The following is a 17,004-nucleotide window of genomic DNA, read 5'->3' on the forward strand; positions in this document are numbered from 1 at the left end:
TTCCCAGAAGAAGATACTTTGGAAGAACTTCAGAACAGGTGTTTCAAATGGGCAGGGGGACAGTCTTCTGAGGCCAAACAACAGCACAGGGAGACGGGGGCAAAGGGAGTCAGAGCACCAGGGAATCTTCTGTGAGCCTCTTAGGCCACTCTATCCTGGTTGCAAGCAGATAGTCTGGCGGATTTGCCTTTTGTAAAAGACAAATTGTATACCACTGAGTTCAGGAAGAATGCTGGACCTAGCTGAGATTACCCAGCACCAGAAATCAATCAGCAGAACTACCCCAGGGCAAATTAAAGCAGCTCTCACTCCTTTGCATTGAACTGGCCTCAATCCTTAAAAAAAAAAAAAAAAAAAAAAAACCTCTTACCAGAGACAGCTTTTATGGAGAGAGAACAGACCTCAAATCCTGAGATTCCTAAAGGCAAAGCAACTCCAGATAAAGCCCCAAAGGGAGACATGAGCTGGTCTCCATTTCCCAAGGCTTTCTTGGAAGATTTCATAATCAATCTTAAAAGAGTTGGAAGAAAAATAGGGAAATGAAATGAGATCATTGCAAGAAGGAATGGAAAAAGTATATAGTGCCCTACAAAAGAGATATGAAAAAGACACCAATTCACAGAAGTATGAAAAAATGCCTCGATCATTCACTGGATGAAGACATCATACAGAAAATATTTAGTAATTGGCCAAGAGACTCAGTCACATGCTTTGGGACTATATTTAAAAAACAAAAAGCTGATAGCTTCAAAGAGCAGCAGTCAGGAATAAGGCAAGTTATGGAAGAAGAACATAGTTCATGAAAGGGAATCATCTTTTTCCTTCTTTCCTCTTCCAGAATATTAAAGAGATAGATGAGGGAACAAGAGATTTCTGTCTCCTTCTCTTCCTTCCATCAGCAATGGCATGACAGACCCAACAGAAAGTAAGCCCAAAGGATCAAGCTGCAAAGATAAAATGAGCTGTAAAAAAGGCATATGCTAAGAGAGTCCAAATAGACAATATGTCTTGCCCTGTACATAAGAAAAAGAGATATCAAGGCTCTAAGGTACTCAACATAGTACTGGCTTTGGTCATGTGTGCCTCTCTACTTGTATACTCCATATGTGTGCCCATTCTTCCTACTGAGCTTGAGGGCTACTTTTGACGTTACCATGATGAACATCTTTATATATGTTCAGTAGTAAGCTAGATTACTAAGTAATAAAAATTTTTCTAGTTAACAGAGAATTTATAGTATCAGTCACTTACAATTAAATGGAGAACCAAAGTAAAAAGCTGGAATGTTTATTTAATTTTTGAAAACATAGCTTTGAGTTGAGGTTTGAATTTGGATGGATATTCTAAACTTCTGCTAAGCAGTAAAAACATGTATGAAAGATAGGAAGTATGGTTGGAGAAGGTAGACATTAAAGTTTAATCTCTCTACCTTTTTAGTGTCAAAAAAGTATTTTTAACTAAGCCATATGAATGGTCATGTGATAAATTTCACTCTTTCAACTCAGAGTGTATTTCTCTGAATATTCATATATACATGTATAAATAATTCAATGTTCTCTTAAATAAAATATATGCTGTTCTTTTTTTTAAATAAAATATTTAAAATATTAAAAATCATAGTTCTCCATACCCTTTGATCCAGCAATGTTTCTACTGGGCTTATATCCCAGAGAGATCTTAAAGGAGGGAAAGGGACCCACATGTGCAAAAATGTTTGTGGCAGCCCTTTTTGTAGTGACAAGAAACTGGAAACTGAATTGAATGGATGCCCATCAATTGGAGAATGGCTGAATAAATTATAGTATATCAATGTTGTGGAATATTATTGTTCTATAAGAAATGACCAGCAGGATGATTTCAGAGAGGCCTGGAGATTACATGAACTAAGGCCAAGCGAAATGAGCAGAACCAGGAGATCATTATACATGGCAACAACAAGATTATATAATGATCAATTCTGATGGACATAGCTCTCTTCAACAATGAGATGATTCAAACCAGTTCCAGTTGTTCAGTGACGAAGTATCTATACCCAAAGAGAAGACTGTGGGAACTGAATGTGGTTCACAACATAGCATTTTCACTCTTTTTGTTATTTGCTTGCATTTTATTTTACTTCTCTTTTTTTTTTCACTAGTTTGAGTTAATCTTTCTTGTGCAGCATGATAATTATATAAACATATATGCATATATTGAATTTAACATATATTTCTACCATGTTTAATATATATTGGACTACTTGCCATCTAGGGGAGAGCATGGGGGAAGGGAAAGAGAATTGGAACACAAGGTTTTGCAAGAGCTCATGTTGAAGAATTATTCATATATATATTTTGAAAAATAATAAGCTTTTGCATTTTATTTTCTCTCTCATTTTTGTCCTTTTTGATCTGATCTTTCTTGTGCAGCAAGATAATTGTATAAATATGTATGCAAATATTGAATTTAACATATATTTTACCATGTTTAATATGTATTGAATTGCATGCTATTTAGGGGAGGGGAGGAGAAAAAGGGAGGGGTAATTGGAACACAAGATTTTTTAGGGCTCAATGTTGAAAAGTCACCCATAGCATATGTTTTAAAAATAAAAAGCTTGAATAAAAAAATAATAATAAGCTTTAATTTTTAAAAAAAGGAAAAGAAAAACCATAGCTCTCTAATTATTTAATCTAGGAACTCTTCAAGTGATTTTGAGATATGCTATTGAACCTAGTGAACTACAATTTTCAATATGCCAGTTCAACACAAAATGATTTTGAATATAAACCAAAGAAAAATAAACTTTTAAAATACTGGTAATAGCTCATGGATAAGGTTGTAACACCAATTCACTCCTGCTACCTAATGCTTCAGAATATCTATTTCTGATTTTTCAAATGCTGAAATTTCCAACAACTTTCTGGTAGGCTTCAAAATCCCAGTATTTGATGTTCAGCAAGCTTTCTTACATTCATGTGTTACACACTCCTTTTATGCTAATCTTAACAATCTTGTCATCTTCGAAAACTTGTATGTGGTTCTTAGTGATTATTCTGCCAAAACAAACAAATAAATAAATAAATGACATCTGGCTCTTTTCATCTTTCCTCTTAAGCAAATTCCTTGGGCTGCTTATCCATTTATACTGCTCTTCTTTTTTGCATTCATTCTGGTACCAGGAAAAAATCAACAGTTCATCATTATTTTAATTTCCTTTGAGTACTCACTGTATAAGTATATTCAAAATGATCTAAGAACCCCACAGAAGGGACAATGAGTAATCAGATGGATGGTTAGTCAAAGTTTGGCTAAAACTGAATACTTTATATCATGATCAGGTTGGAAAGGGTATAAAAGGGAAGTGTATGGTCAAAATAACTATAATCCCTTGGAATGTTTTAATACTTATAAATACAATAAATGATACAAAGGGTAAATAAAGAGATGCACATTACCAATGATGACTAATAAGGAATATCATCCAGAAAAAAGAGGTAGGTACCCACTGGTACCCACAAAATGTTAAAAGTCTTAATCTTGCTCTTTACCTCCATTCAGTCCCATTTTACCAGCTGGAAATCTCCTCTGGACATTCAATTAGTATTTCAAACCCAGCAAGTCCAAAACAGAATTCATTACCTTCCCTGCAGGTTGCCTGTCCCCTAAATTTCTCTCTTTCTATTGAGAACACAAATTATCATTCTTATTAGCTATTATGGTAGAAGCAGCATCTACCCAAGGTGATCTATTTTTTTTCCTCTGAAAAGCAAGGAAACTGTTCTGAAGACTTAACTCAAAATGAATACATGAATCAAATATTAAAGATCACAAGAAAAGAAGAGCATTATAATCTTCCATAAACATAGGAAAGTGATTAAAGAGTGAACTCTTAAACAAATAGGATAGAAGCAATTACAAAAAATTAAAATACGTAATTCTGATTACATATAATGATTTTTGCCATGGAAAGTTTTTGCATGAATTAGGATAAAGGTTGTAGGTTGACTAATATCTCTGAGAAGGCTCTAACATACAAAATACGTAGTCAACTTAACTGAAATATAGAAAACCAAAAGTCATTCTCCAATACATAAATGATCAAAGGATGTGAACACTTAGAAAATTGAGCAAGAAAACAAAAAATGGAATATTCACTATTGGAGGGGTTATGGAAGGATGGATACACTAATGTAATGTTAGTGGAGTTATGAATTATTCTTATCCATTCTATAAAGCAGTTAGAACTTACACCTGGACAAAAAGAACTAACATATCCAAAGCCTACGAATATGAGATTCTGTGGCGAGGCTTAAACTCAAAGTAGTCAGTGATAAAAACAAAGAGTCCATATACAACAAAAAGAATGTACAGAACTACTTTTTGTAGTTACAAAGAACTGGCTACAGGAGACTGCCACCAACTGGAATACAGCTAGTTAATACAATGGAATATCATTATGCCATAAGAAATGAGGAATATTATAAATATAGAGAAGCAAAATAAGACTTTATATGAACAAAATAAAATAAGCAGAACCAAGAAAAATATTTATAATTACAATAAAGAGGAAAAAAATGACAAAACAAAACAATCAAACCTGAATGCTATAAAATTATAATGACCAAATTTGTACCTAAAAAAGGGATAAGGCACTTCTTCTCCAATTTTTACAGAGGTGAAGAACTTTTTTATAATGGGATTGTTTAAAAAGGGAAAGGACTTTTGAACAAAAAGAATTTGCTCAAAAGAAGAGGTGAGTCTTCTCCATGTCCTGTTACCAGAGCTGAGACTCTGAAGGACTCATTGACAAGTTTCTGCTTACTGGAATCTAAAGTCCATTGCCCTCGTGGAAAGAGCTTTTGCAGCACTACTGATAAATACTTTAAATAGATGTAAGCTACATATATTTTTAATTTTATACTTTATTAATGACATTTCTTTAAATAATAAATCAAATCTTGATTTTAGAGCAGAAAATTATTTCAAGCTGGCTCCATCCAGTACATTCCTGATTGCAGTTAAAAAGAGCATTGGGAACAATCAATTCAAGTAGTAGTTAAAGTAGGAGAAATACTGCAACTTCCCATCAAAGAATGAGCCTAGCAAATCAGTAAAATGACAATCCAACAAAAGAACCTGAATTGTACTGAATGGCAGCCACAGTCCTGCTCAATCTGATTCAATAGCCACTGTCCAGGGCCTGGGTCACACTCGCTAGAAGCAAGTACTCAGAGATAAAGATTTCCTGGTCTGCTGAAGAATGAGTACAGTCATGAAGTGATATGCATACCTCAACTTAGCAGCAGATTGGTCCATCCTAAGAAGAGTAAGCCCAGCTGAAAAGCAAGGTGATGTATAATAAATTTTGTGAGGATCCACAGAAAAGGCAACAAGGCCTTACTGTTCTAGAGTTGTGAGTTTTCTTAATCACACATATGCCTTACTACCATTATATTTTGGAGTCCTATCCCTTTTTCTCTTTTTTAGATTTTGAGTGTGTTTATGGGAATGTATTCCCTGGCTTAGGGAGAAATTATTTGTAATTACTGTTCTTGCTATGCCATTTGACTGAATGCCTTTGCTATACATAATCTACTGGCTAATTGTTGAAGAGAAATACATTGATAGGGGCTCATAATCGAGTGTATTACCTCTAGATTTCTGGAAGCAGTTGCAGCCACTCCTTTGGGTCTCAATTGTGAATTAAATGAGTGAACCCCAGGATAACATTAAGTAACAAAGAGGCCAACTATAGCAATGCTAGATGATTTTTTTTTTTTTGAGCCAGTATTTCTCTGTGAGTGAGCTAATGCACTCTTATGCAGAGTGCAGCAAACAGAATTAGGAGAATTTACAGAGTAACAATAATATAAAGAAAAACAACTTTATAATATAAAGAAATCTGATCAATACAATGGGTAACTATTTTCTAAAAACCTATGATAAAGTACATCTACTTCCTACAAAGAGGTGATGAACTGAAGCTGCAGAGTAAGATATATTTTTAAACAGAGAATATGAAAAGTTGATTTGTTGGATATGCCTATTTATTAAGAGTTACTTATCCTTTTATTTTTAATTGTTCAAGTAAGAAAAGAGAAGAAGAAAGGAGAGAAAATAAATACTTATCAGGGGGAAAAACAATTTTCTACAATATTTGACAAATAGTATAAAAAAATTGCACACAATAGTATATGTTACAACTATAGGGTAAAGACCATAAAATAAAAGATGGAATTATTCAAGAATATTACTAAGGACAAGCATCAAATATCATCATGGCATAAGCACCTTGGAAACCTAAGGAAAGACCTTGAAAAGATGCCATCCAAATCTAACCAGTATAAACAGTAAAAAAATTCAATACCATATCATCCAACTAAAGGCAACCAAAAAGAAATATGGAATGGAATCCATAAAAAAAGTATATTAGAAATTCCTAATACATACCATCAATAATTGAGAGAAAACATCAAAAAAGTTAAATACAATAAATCCAAACAGATAAAGAAGAAAATAAACTATCCAATGGAATCTTGAAGAAACACCATCTTTACTATGACTGCAAAGCCTTTGAATCCTTTTGTACTCTTCATTTAGAAATGTACTACAAACAACATATATACTCCATCCAAGCATAATAATAACACTACAATCTTTCAAAGCTACATGGAAAACTGTTCCCCAATACAATAATGCCAACAATTTATACTAAAAGAAACCATCTTTCAGGAAGACAATTTAAGCCTGCTCTTGTGATATCTAGCATCAAACACATTATCATCACTCTTGAATAAAATCCAGTCAGGATTTCAATTTAAAGAAGGAATCATACCAAAACATCATATTAATTACTTCAAGTATAGGGATGACCTCAAGTTACGTAGTTCTACTGAAAAAAACAAACAAGTATTAAACAGTTACTTCATCTCATGGAAATATTTTCCAACAACATCAAAATGTCATTTGGACTCAATAAGTATAAAATTCTAGAGTTGCTTCAAGGAAGAATAGCGACTGAAGGCTTGAATTCAGTAGTTGAAGTAAACCAGGAAATGAAGGTGATAATTACAAAGACTTTGGTCTTTTTCAGGCAAGTCACAAGAACATTTAAAAAAAAAAAAAAAAAAAAGGCTATTTAAGAAACTGACCATTTTCCTGAAGTCAAAGCTTAACAGGAAGGACACATTTAGAGCAATTAACACTTAAATAATAGCAGCATTAACATATACTTTAGGCATGTTAAAATGTATGAAATGGATCTGTTATTGTTTAGTCATTCACAGGCTGAGCTTTTCAAATTTGCTGGCATATTGAGCGCTGCACACTTTAACAATATCTTCTTTTAGGTTTTTAAATAACTCAGTGGAGTTCCATTACTTTCATTAGCTTTATTGTTAGCAATGGCTAAAGGCTACTTGATTTCATTCTCCAGAATGACTTGACTCTAAATCCTATCACAACATCATGGTTATATCTTAAGAGCTTTCTAGAATAGGAAAATTAATTTACAAAGTATTAAAAAAAAAAAAACTTATACAATGTTAGAGCAATGAGCACTTCCTCCGAATGGAGGAAATGGATTGAAAGATGTTCTCAACATGTGTGATTTTTTTAAAAAAAGGTTAAAAAGTAAAAGAAAACCTTTTGAAACAGACCTCATTTTAAAAGCAATACTAAAGGCTAACAATGAGGTAAACCTCTAGATTTGTCAAATGCAACCAAAAGTGGCTTAGCTCCAGACAGAGCCTATGAAATTGCTAAAATCCATGATGTAATCAAAAGGCCTTCCATATATAAGGTTCCCATCAATTCAAACAATATGTCAAAAAAGAGCTATCAAACAAATGCTGAGTCATGCAGATTTGTTTACGTATATGAAAAAATGTTTGCTAGTGATTTCAGATCAAGTCTACAAAAAGATTTTCTTTAAGGAGACCACATTTAGTGATCAATTTAGATTTTCTAATAAAGTCACAAAAACTGTGCAACTTATTGTAGATTACAAATAGTATACAAATAGTATACATTAAAGACATAATGTAACTGGGATTATATAACAGAAGATTGTAAATATAAACCCTAAATCTTCTTCAAAATTCAACAAACTCTGCTGGAAGTGAAATACCATAACAGATAAAGCTGTTCTCTTCCCATAATTTCTTACAATTATGTTGATGCATAAAGAATTAAGAAGAATCATTTTAATAAATGTTAGCATATTCAATACTCATAATCTCCAAAATATTTGGAATTAAAAAAAAAAACTTCAAAATATAAAAACCTATCAGAAGAAATTAAAATTACATAGGAAAAAAACCAGATCTATAATGTCTCCACCATCTGGCTGCTACTAAGTTGCACCAGCATTTTTTCAATGTCTTTAATTCAATTATAAAAGTAATGTTTTAATTTGTTCTACACAATAGTCTATAAGGCATTTATAAAATGAATAGCAGAATGGTGACTCGTCCATTTCTATCTGAACCCCATCAAAAAGATAAAAACAAAATGAAATAAACAATTTTGGCTAATAACTATATCTTTGGGAAAAAAGGTAGAAAATCTGAGAGAATGAAATTTACCTGAAATAGCAGAAGGAATCAATGTAAAGCACTTAGAGAAGACTGATAGAACTTCATGTCTGAAGACAATGACAGTTCACTGCCTTTAGAGAAAGTGTGTTAGAGGCTTGATAATTAACTGTCTTTAATGAATATAGTCTGTGGAGAATGAGTGAACAAATTCTACTCTGAGTGAAACTTAGTTTACTACAATCTAAAGAGTATTTATTTGTTGGCCTATAGGTCCATTGTTTGGCAGGGGTTAGCAGTTGATGATGGATGAAATGAATACTGATTAATAGCTAAAGAATTCTTAGGTAATAGGTGAGTTAAGCTATTATCTCTATTGCAGCCATGTATAATTTAAACATTCTTTTATGATTTTGAAAAATTACGCATAGGTCCCAGAAACAAAAACTGCTCTACATGTTCAGGATCTTAAAGAACAAAATTAAAATTAGACAGTGAACTTAGTCAAAATGCCTTATCATTTGCCATGGACTTTTCTATTCCCTTCTCTCATAATCAAGTACTACAAACCACTGTGCAATCTTGATACTCAAATATCAAAATACTGAACAAAAACTGCATCCATTTCTACCAAAAGTCCAATTTTAAATCAATTACATTTTTACAGGTCACCTGCCTTCCTTATTATGGTTTATATTGCAATTAGAATCTCTCAGTAAAACAAAAATTTACAGGAAAATAGTACACTACTCTGTGGTTTAATAATCAGAACAAGGAGCTATATTGGTCCTTGGCCCAAGCTATCATTAACAAAATTTAATCCTTTTATCTTAATTTACCTAACATGGTAATATCAGATGGTGATAATGACACCACAGAATTAGTGGAAAGATTTTTAAATGTCTGTAATATTTCTTAGGTTTGATAGAATATATAAAAACTATAGTTTTATTATTTTGTAAGATGGGTTTTCATTTGTTTACTATTAGCAAACAACACTGAAAATAAGAAATTTCCTTCAGTTTCTCCTAATAAAAAAATAAGTCAGTAGAGACATTTTTAACCAGTTAAGAACTATCTGAGAAGATACTAATATTTATCATGAGCACTGGTTCCTTACTGATTAAGTTTCTACAAAAGATCTTGAATCTTTCACAGATATAAAAAGGATATGGACAGTAAAAGATGAAGCATAGGAAATTCCTGGATTTAGAGAAGGTCACTGTAAATTACTTACAACGATTTTTTTTCTCCTCTATTATGATCCAAAACCAATTATGTATACCCTTAACATTACTCCATCAACATTTTTAGTGAAAGTTTTTATAAGACACGAAAATTCAAAGGAATTTTAATTCATATCTAGGAATTCTTTTTTAAGAAGAAAAGAACTATAGTTAAGTAATTATCTGTACCTTTTCTCTCCTCAAAAATCAAATTAGCACAGACTGAAAATTTGTTTTTTCATCTTTAATTCAATGCCAATTTAAAAAAAAATTTGACATATTTAAATAGGATTCGTCATAGCAAAAAATGTCAAGAATTCACCTAATTCCAAAGCAGATTCCAAATTTTTTTCTGTAAAGGTTAACCTATTAATTATGTGCCTTGAGAACATCCATCAACGTCCACTTTTTAACAGCAGTATATACTTAGAACAAATTATTTTACTTCATTGAATCTCATTTTTCTTCATTCATAAAATGAAGGAATTATACTAGAGTGTCTTCTGGTTCTAAATTTCTGTGATTGTAGAATATATATTCAGTGGGTCAAAGAGTCAATCTTTCTTTTTTACCATAAGAAAAATAAGTTTAAAACACTTAAGGGTTTTTGCACAAATAAACTTTTACTTATCAATGTTGAAAAGATTAATCTGATGTACCAAAAACAGTTTGGAACAAATATTTTACTTTATGCTCTAAAACAGCAATCTCAGAAAAGCCATTCCAACAGGAATATTTAAGCTATTTTAATTATTTAAATGCAAGTCTTAGAAAACTTTCTTCCTTATATTTGGGATTGCTTATTTTTCTTAAAAATAGAAGTCAGGCAATTCTCAGACGAAGAAATTGAAACTATTTATAGACATATGAAAATATGCTCCAAATAATTATTAATCAGAGAAATGCAAATTAAGACAACTCTGAGATACCACCTGTCAGATTGGCTAGAATGACAGGGAAAGATAATGGGGAATGTTGGAGGGGATGTGGGAAAACAGGGACACTGATACATTGTTGGTGGAATTGTGAACACATCCAGCCATTCTGGAGAGCAATTTGGAACTATGCTCAAAAACTTATCAAACTGTGCATACCCTTTGTTTGATCCAGCAGTGTTTCTACTGGGCTTATACCCCAAAGAGATACTAAAGAAAGGAAAGGGACCTGTATGTGCCAAAATGTTTGTGGCAGCCCTGTTTGTAGTGGCTAGAAGCTGGAAAATGAAAGGATGTCCATCAATTGGAGAATGGTTGAGTAAATTGTGGTATATGAATGTTATGGAATATTATTGTTCTGTAAGGAATGACCAGCAGGACTGGCGAGACTTACATGAACTGATGCTGAGTGAAATGAGCAGAACCAGGAGATCATTATATACCTCAACAATGATACTGTTTGAGGATGTATTCTGATGGAAGTGGATCTCTTCGATAAAGAGAGCCTTAATTGATCAAAGATGGACAGAAGAACACTGGGAAATGAATATAAACTGCTTGCATTTTTGTTTTTCTTCCCGGGTTATTTATACCTTCTGAATTCAATTCTCCCTGTACAACAAGAAAACTGTCCGGTTCTGCACAAATATATTGTATCCAGGATATACTGTAACCTATTCAACATGTAAAGGACTGCTTGCCATCTGGGGGAGAGGGGGGAGGAAGGGAGGGGAAAAATCAGAACAGAAGTGAGTGCAAGGGATAATGCTGTAAAAAATTACCCTGGCATGCGTTCTATCAATAAAAAGATATTAAAATTAAAAAAAAATAGAAGTCAGGGTTGTACTATAGGTAATTTAAAAGAAAATGATCAATACTATTTAAAATTAAGATAAAGCATACTAAAAACAGTATGAAATAGGTGCTTACACTGTTCCTCCTAGCACTACTTTCAGGTGTTGGCAGTTGAATCCTCTCCTTATTCCAAACCAATCTGATGCAGTTCGCCAAGTGACACAAATCTATAGAAGACTTGGATCTGTTTTTCCTAAATGATTGCTTCCTTTTCTTCCAACTGTTCCTACTCTTTCCTATATACCTGACTTTTGCTATCTTACTTTACTATACTCTTTTTTTTTTTTAATTACCTGTCCTCCTTAACTTCCTCTCATTATGCCTCATGCCGAAGTCGTCTGCCTTTATCCTTTCCTATACAAGAAATATTTTGAAAGGAAAAAGCCTGCCTTTTTTTGCTCCTGGAAGCAGGAATCAAAGTATTCATACTTACAATCAAAGTAGTACTAATAAACAGGAAATCAGAATAAACCAACTGATATTTTCATGCAGGATACTTAGGGTGGTTTTTGTTTTCAAAAAACACAACATCTAGATAAGCAAATAACTTTGGAAGGAGGCATAGATTTAAAAAAAAAAAAATTTGCTCTTTCCAAAACTAAGGACAATATGTTTCTCCTCTTCAAAAACAATAAACTTTAAATGAAAGAATGGAGTCAAAAGTCAATACTTTTCTAAATCTTCAGTTCTTGCTGCTGCAAGAGTAGGTTTTTGAAACTGCCACGCAAGATTATTCATTATACCCTTTACAATTATAACCTTTACAACAGGTTTAAATATACCAATATCAAAACATCATTATTTCTGCAGTCTTTTTCAGGACCGAGGAGAAACCAAACCCAGGAGAAGAAAAGTGAGTATGATAAATATAAACAAAAGGTAGTAACCTGCATCTCTTAAAGACAGATTTCTCATTTCATCAGGAGGTAAAACTCTACCTTCAGGAAAACTGGTGTAAGCTTATAATTTACACCAAATATCCCAGGTTATAAAATCAAAATAAGACTCAGATACAATAAATCCCAGACAATTTCCACTTTCCTGCATACTTTGAATGGAATTTTTAATAGCTTGATCGCAATGGCTGGAGAGGTTTCGGTGTGTGGCCAAAAGAATTCTTTTCCTGCAAATACACAACTCATTTGATACCTCGGCAAAACACAAGGTTTTTGCCTTCCTCCTCCTGAAATCCAAATGTGAGTCTCAAAGAAGCTCACACATTTCCCCAGCTGTATAACTTCCCACGAGCCTCAGTAACATAACCAACTTCTTTCAGCAACCCCCTCCAAATCTTACCCCACCCCCACAAGAGTCTCACTTGAAAATACTGTGCAAGCCCACTAGTCTTCTCCCGTCAATACTCCCCAGAGAAAAGTGAATTTAAAAGACCAGAGAGTTGAATACAACTCTACTCCAACTCCCTCAGCTGACCTCTCACGCTATCCGGAAATTGGAAAGCTGAAACGTGAGTGGACAGGAGAGTTGAGTATGAAGGGTAGCTCATAAAGCCAGCTACTACTTATCTTCCCCAAAGAGGCAGCAGCGATTAGAGATGGAACTCACTTGAAGGTGAGGATGCAGAGAGGGCGGTAGGACTTATGACTCGTATTTTCGGCCATGCCCTTGCCCCAGAAATCGTTAGCGAATATGCCCCAGCTCAGAGGGGTAGCCGTGCGAACGTCTGGGTTATTCACAATTGCCCACACGTCATCGTGCACAAACTCGCCCCGCAGAGAGTTTCCATAACACAGACAGCAGACTGTGGTCAGAAGCACCGCAGCCTCCCCCGGCGCCAGACAGTAGCTCCTCTGGCGCTGGCCCGAGAGAGTCCTATGCCTTCTGCTGCCGCAGCCGACGCCACCACTGGCAGAGGTTGTCAACACCATCCTGCTGTTGCTGCTACTGCTCTGGTTGCTCCGGAGCTTCTGGCATTCTCCCCTGCCCGGGTTCTGACAGATGGCAGCACCAGTGAGCCCACAACCAGCATGGTGCGGCAGCAAATTGACTCACTCACCCACTACCCGAGACCCGCGCTTGGCCGCTGCCCAGGCAAGTTGGTCCAGCTGCAAATAAACAGCAGCCCTCCCTCCTTCTTTAGTTGTCTCCACCTCCTCCGTCCCACTGCGCATGCACTGCTTGCCTGCGCAATCCTTCCACCTTTCCAAAATCGAGACGCTGCGTTTTCTCCAAGGCTCAGATTTTGCGATCCAGTGGGCCCTTATTAAGGGTACGCTGCCCGATAGACTGAAGAGTTGGCTGGCATGCAGGCGGAGATATCTACTCACGTGTATAGCCATCCCACTTCCTAGCCTTGTATAAATGAAAGTCTAATGCAGTCTGGTTTTCTTGACTGTGGTCTTCCATCCCACTGACCCTAGTTTTCATTCCAAGAGGAAAAAAATCAGGTGATCCTGATGTGCTATTTATAAAGAACGCATCTAGACATCGACTTCCTGGTGCTGGTCATTTTTAACACCATCGAATATCTGGAGACGGTCCCCCTTCCACCACCACCACTACCCCAAAGGTAGAGGAATAAAAGGCCTGTTTTTGGATGGGCATTGAATTTACTTCTTTTTATTTTCGTTTTAAGCCAAATTCTTGATAAAGTCAAATAGAGGGGAAGAAAGAGGAGAGGAGAAGAGAAAAATCACCTTATCTACCATATCTGATAAGTAACCTTGCATAGGTAGAGAATCCGGCTTCAGAGACAAAGATCTAATATGTTAGGACAGTGTCACAATCTTTTTCTTGCTCTCAGCAAGACTTCAATATTATAACTTGCAAATTGCAGAAGAGATTACCACAAGTATTGGTTGAGAAAGTCTTCTCATTTGGGTACTTGTGAAACTTGTGGGTGGGTACATTGGGTATCAGTGAAATCTCAGATCCAGCCTATTATTCCCAGGACTCTAGACATTTGAATTATTCCTACTAAGTCAATATGCAAAAACTCTCTAAGGTTCCCTGGCTTTGATTTTTTTTTTTTTTTTTCTGATAAACAGACCAGGGTTGAATACTCCTTTAATACTAAACAAATTTTTTTTAATTTTTTAAATAATTTTTTATTGATAGAACGCATGCCAGGGTAATTTTTTACAGCATTATCCCTTGCATTCACTTCTGTTCCGATTTTTCCCCTCCCTCCCTCCACCCCTTCCCCGAGATGGCAAGAGTCCTTTACATGTTGAATAGGTTACAGTATATCCTGGATGCAATATATGTGTGCAGAACCAAACAGTTTTCTTGTTGCACAGGGAGAATTGAATTCAGAAGGTATAAATAACCCGGGAAGAAAAACAAAAATGCAAGCAGTTTATATTCATTTCCCAGTGTTCTTTCTCTGGGTGTAGCTGCTTCTGTCCATCTTTGATCAATTAAGGCTCTCTTTATCAAAGAGATCCACTTCCATCAGAATACATCCTCAAACAGTATTGTTGTTGAGGTATATAATGATCTCCTGGTTCTGCTCATTTCACTCAGCATCAGTTCATGTAAGTCTCGCCTGGCTTTGATTCTTAAGCTCCCCATCAATCACCCCCCAAAAAGATAAACTTCAGTTGATCTATGATTTACAGTAAATATGAGAATAAAGCAAGATGCTCAGTTCCTGCACTATAATTCTATATAGTTTTGGAAATGCTAGCAATAGCAATAAGACAAGAGAAAGAAATGAAAGGAATATAGATAAAAATAGATGAAAACTTCCTTTATTTGCTAATAATATGATGGTATACTTGGAAATTCTTAGGAAAGCAGCAAAAATACCAAATGAGAAAGTAGCTTCAGCAAAATAAACTCTATGTTGATACTTAATCTCAGGATACAGATCTCAATCCATTAATATTTGAGGCCCCCAGGTGACTCACTGGAATTGGAATCAGGAATATGTAAATTCAAGTTCTCCTATGTTCAAATATGTTTAGGTATTAGCTCTGTGATCCTGAACAAGTCATTTAACAAAACTGATTTGGTTTCCTCATATTTAAAATTGGAAATAATAGCACAAGAGTTGGGAAGACAAAATGAAATATTTTTAAAGCATTATATTAAGGCTTGTGCATTAATGTTGATTAATAGCATTTCATCCTGAATATATTTTGTTAGTCCATAGTTGTAGGGTATGGGTTATCTCCCTGGAGGGCCTTGGGTCAGCCAGAGTCAGGATAAATTAAAGTCTTGGTCTTTAGGGGGAGAAGTGAAAAAAGCAGAGAAGTAGAATTTGGATTTGGGAGTCCAGAGTCACCAACTTCTTTCCTCCTTGTTCTGCCACCAAGTGCCTCTCTGGCCCTCTCCTTCTGACCTCCAATCCTTGCCTATCATTATCTTAACACCAAACATTCAGCAAGCACCAATGGTGAGAAGAGCAATTTATCCATAGAGTCGTTGTCTCACATCGAACAGATAATCAGCCTTAAGTGTTTGGTTGAATGATTCAAGAATACCTTTTTGGAGTTTCAGCCCTTTACATATAGTTTTCATGTTGCTTCTTTCATTAGACTTTCCTTGATTGCAGAGACTCTTTTGCTCTTTTTGTATACAACCAGTGCTTAGCACAACTGACATATAGTATTTTAAATACCTCTCCAAATTGATTTTATTATTTTATCAAGTCATATAATCCTTTGATCATTTGGACTAACATTTTTAGTGTAAATTAGCGATAGTATTGACATTTTTATCCTATTGGCCCAGGGCAGCCAAGAGCATTAAATATTTCTCCACCTATTAAATTTTTCTTCATTTCATTAAGGAACACTCTGGATATTGAATTGATTCAAGTCTTTTGTGTCCTTTGGTAGACTGATGCCTAGATAATTTATCTACTTTGTAGTTATTTATAATGGATTTTATTATGATATAGAAATGAAGTAGATTATTTTGTAGTGTGCAACTTTGCTAAAACTATTGTCTCAATAGTTATCTTTGCTGATTCCCTAAGAATTTCTAACTATATATGTATATATTCCTTAAATACAGAAAGATTTCATCTTTTTACTATTTTTATTATTTTCATTTCTTTCTCTTGACTTGCTAGCATTTCTGAAACTACACAGAATAATAGTGAAAGAATTGGGTATCCTTGCTTTATTCTCATATTTACAAGTAAACCTGTATCTAGTATATCCCCATTGAATATAATGCTTGTTTTAGATTTAGATAAGCGATTTGTGCTTTTTAAAAAAGACTCCTCTATGTATATACTTTACAGATGGTGATTATTCTTTTATCGCAAAATATTTGTTCATCCAAGTCTTTTTTCTGCATGTTGAAATACTCAAATAATTTTGAACATTTTTCTTTGCAATACAATCAAGTATGTTGACTGTTTTTCCTAATATTCAACCATCCTTGTATCATCCTTGTATAAATGTAACTTGATCATGATGAATATTATCTCATTTGATCCTCACACAATCCTAGGAGTTAGATACTATTATTATCCCTATATTTTTGCTGATGAGAAAACTG

General features: G+C 34.5%; 1 protein-coding gene across 3 annotated transcripts in view; it reads right to left on the reverse strand.

Annotated features, from left to right (window-relative positions):
• Nucleotides 1-16,239, reverse strand: part of TMTC1 (transmembrane O-mannosyltransferase targeting cadherins 1) — a 261,821-nt gene extending 245,582 nt beyond the window's left edge. The window contains exon 1 of one of the 3 annotated variants that reach the window (XM_051961108.1): nt 13,096-16,239. In XM_051961108.1, the coding sequence (XP_051817068.1) occupies nt 13,096-13,418 (323 nt within the window). In that variant the 5' untranslated portion in view covers nt 13,419-16,239. The remainder of the gene's footprint in view (nt 1-13,095) is intronic. The other 2 variants (XM_051961109.1, XM_051961111.1) reach the window with 2 other exon arrangements.
• Between the last annotated feature and the right edge of the window lie 765 nt (nt 16,240-17,004).

The sequence above is a fragment of the Antechinus flavipes genome, chromosome 5, assembly GCF_016432865.1.
Source record: "Antechinus flavipes isolate AdamAnt ecotype Samford, QLD, Australia chromosome 5, AdamAnt_v2, whole genome shotgun sequence".
In the NCBI taxonomy this organism is placed as follows: Eukaryota; Metazoa; Chordata; class Mammalia; order Dasyuromorphia; family Dasyuridae; genus Antechinus; species Antechinus flavipes.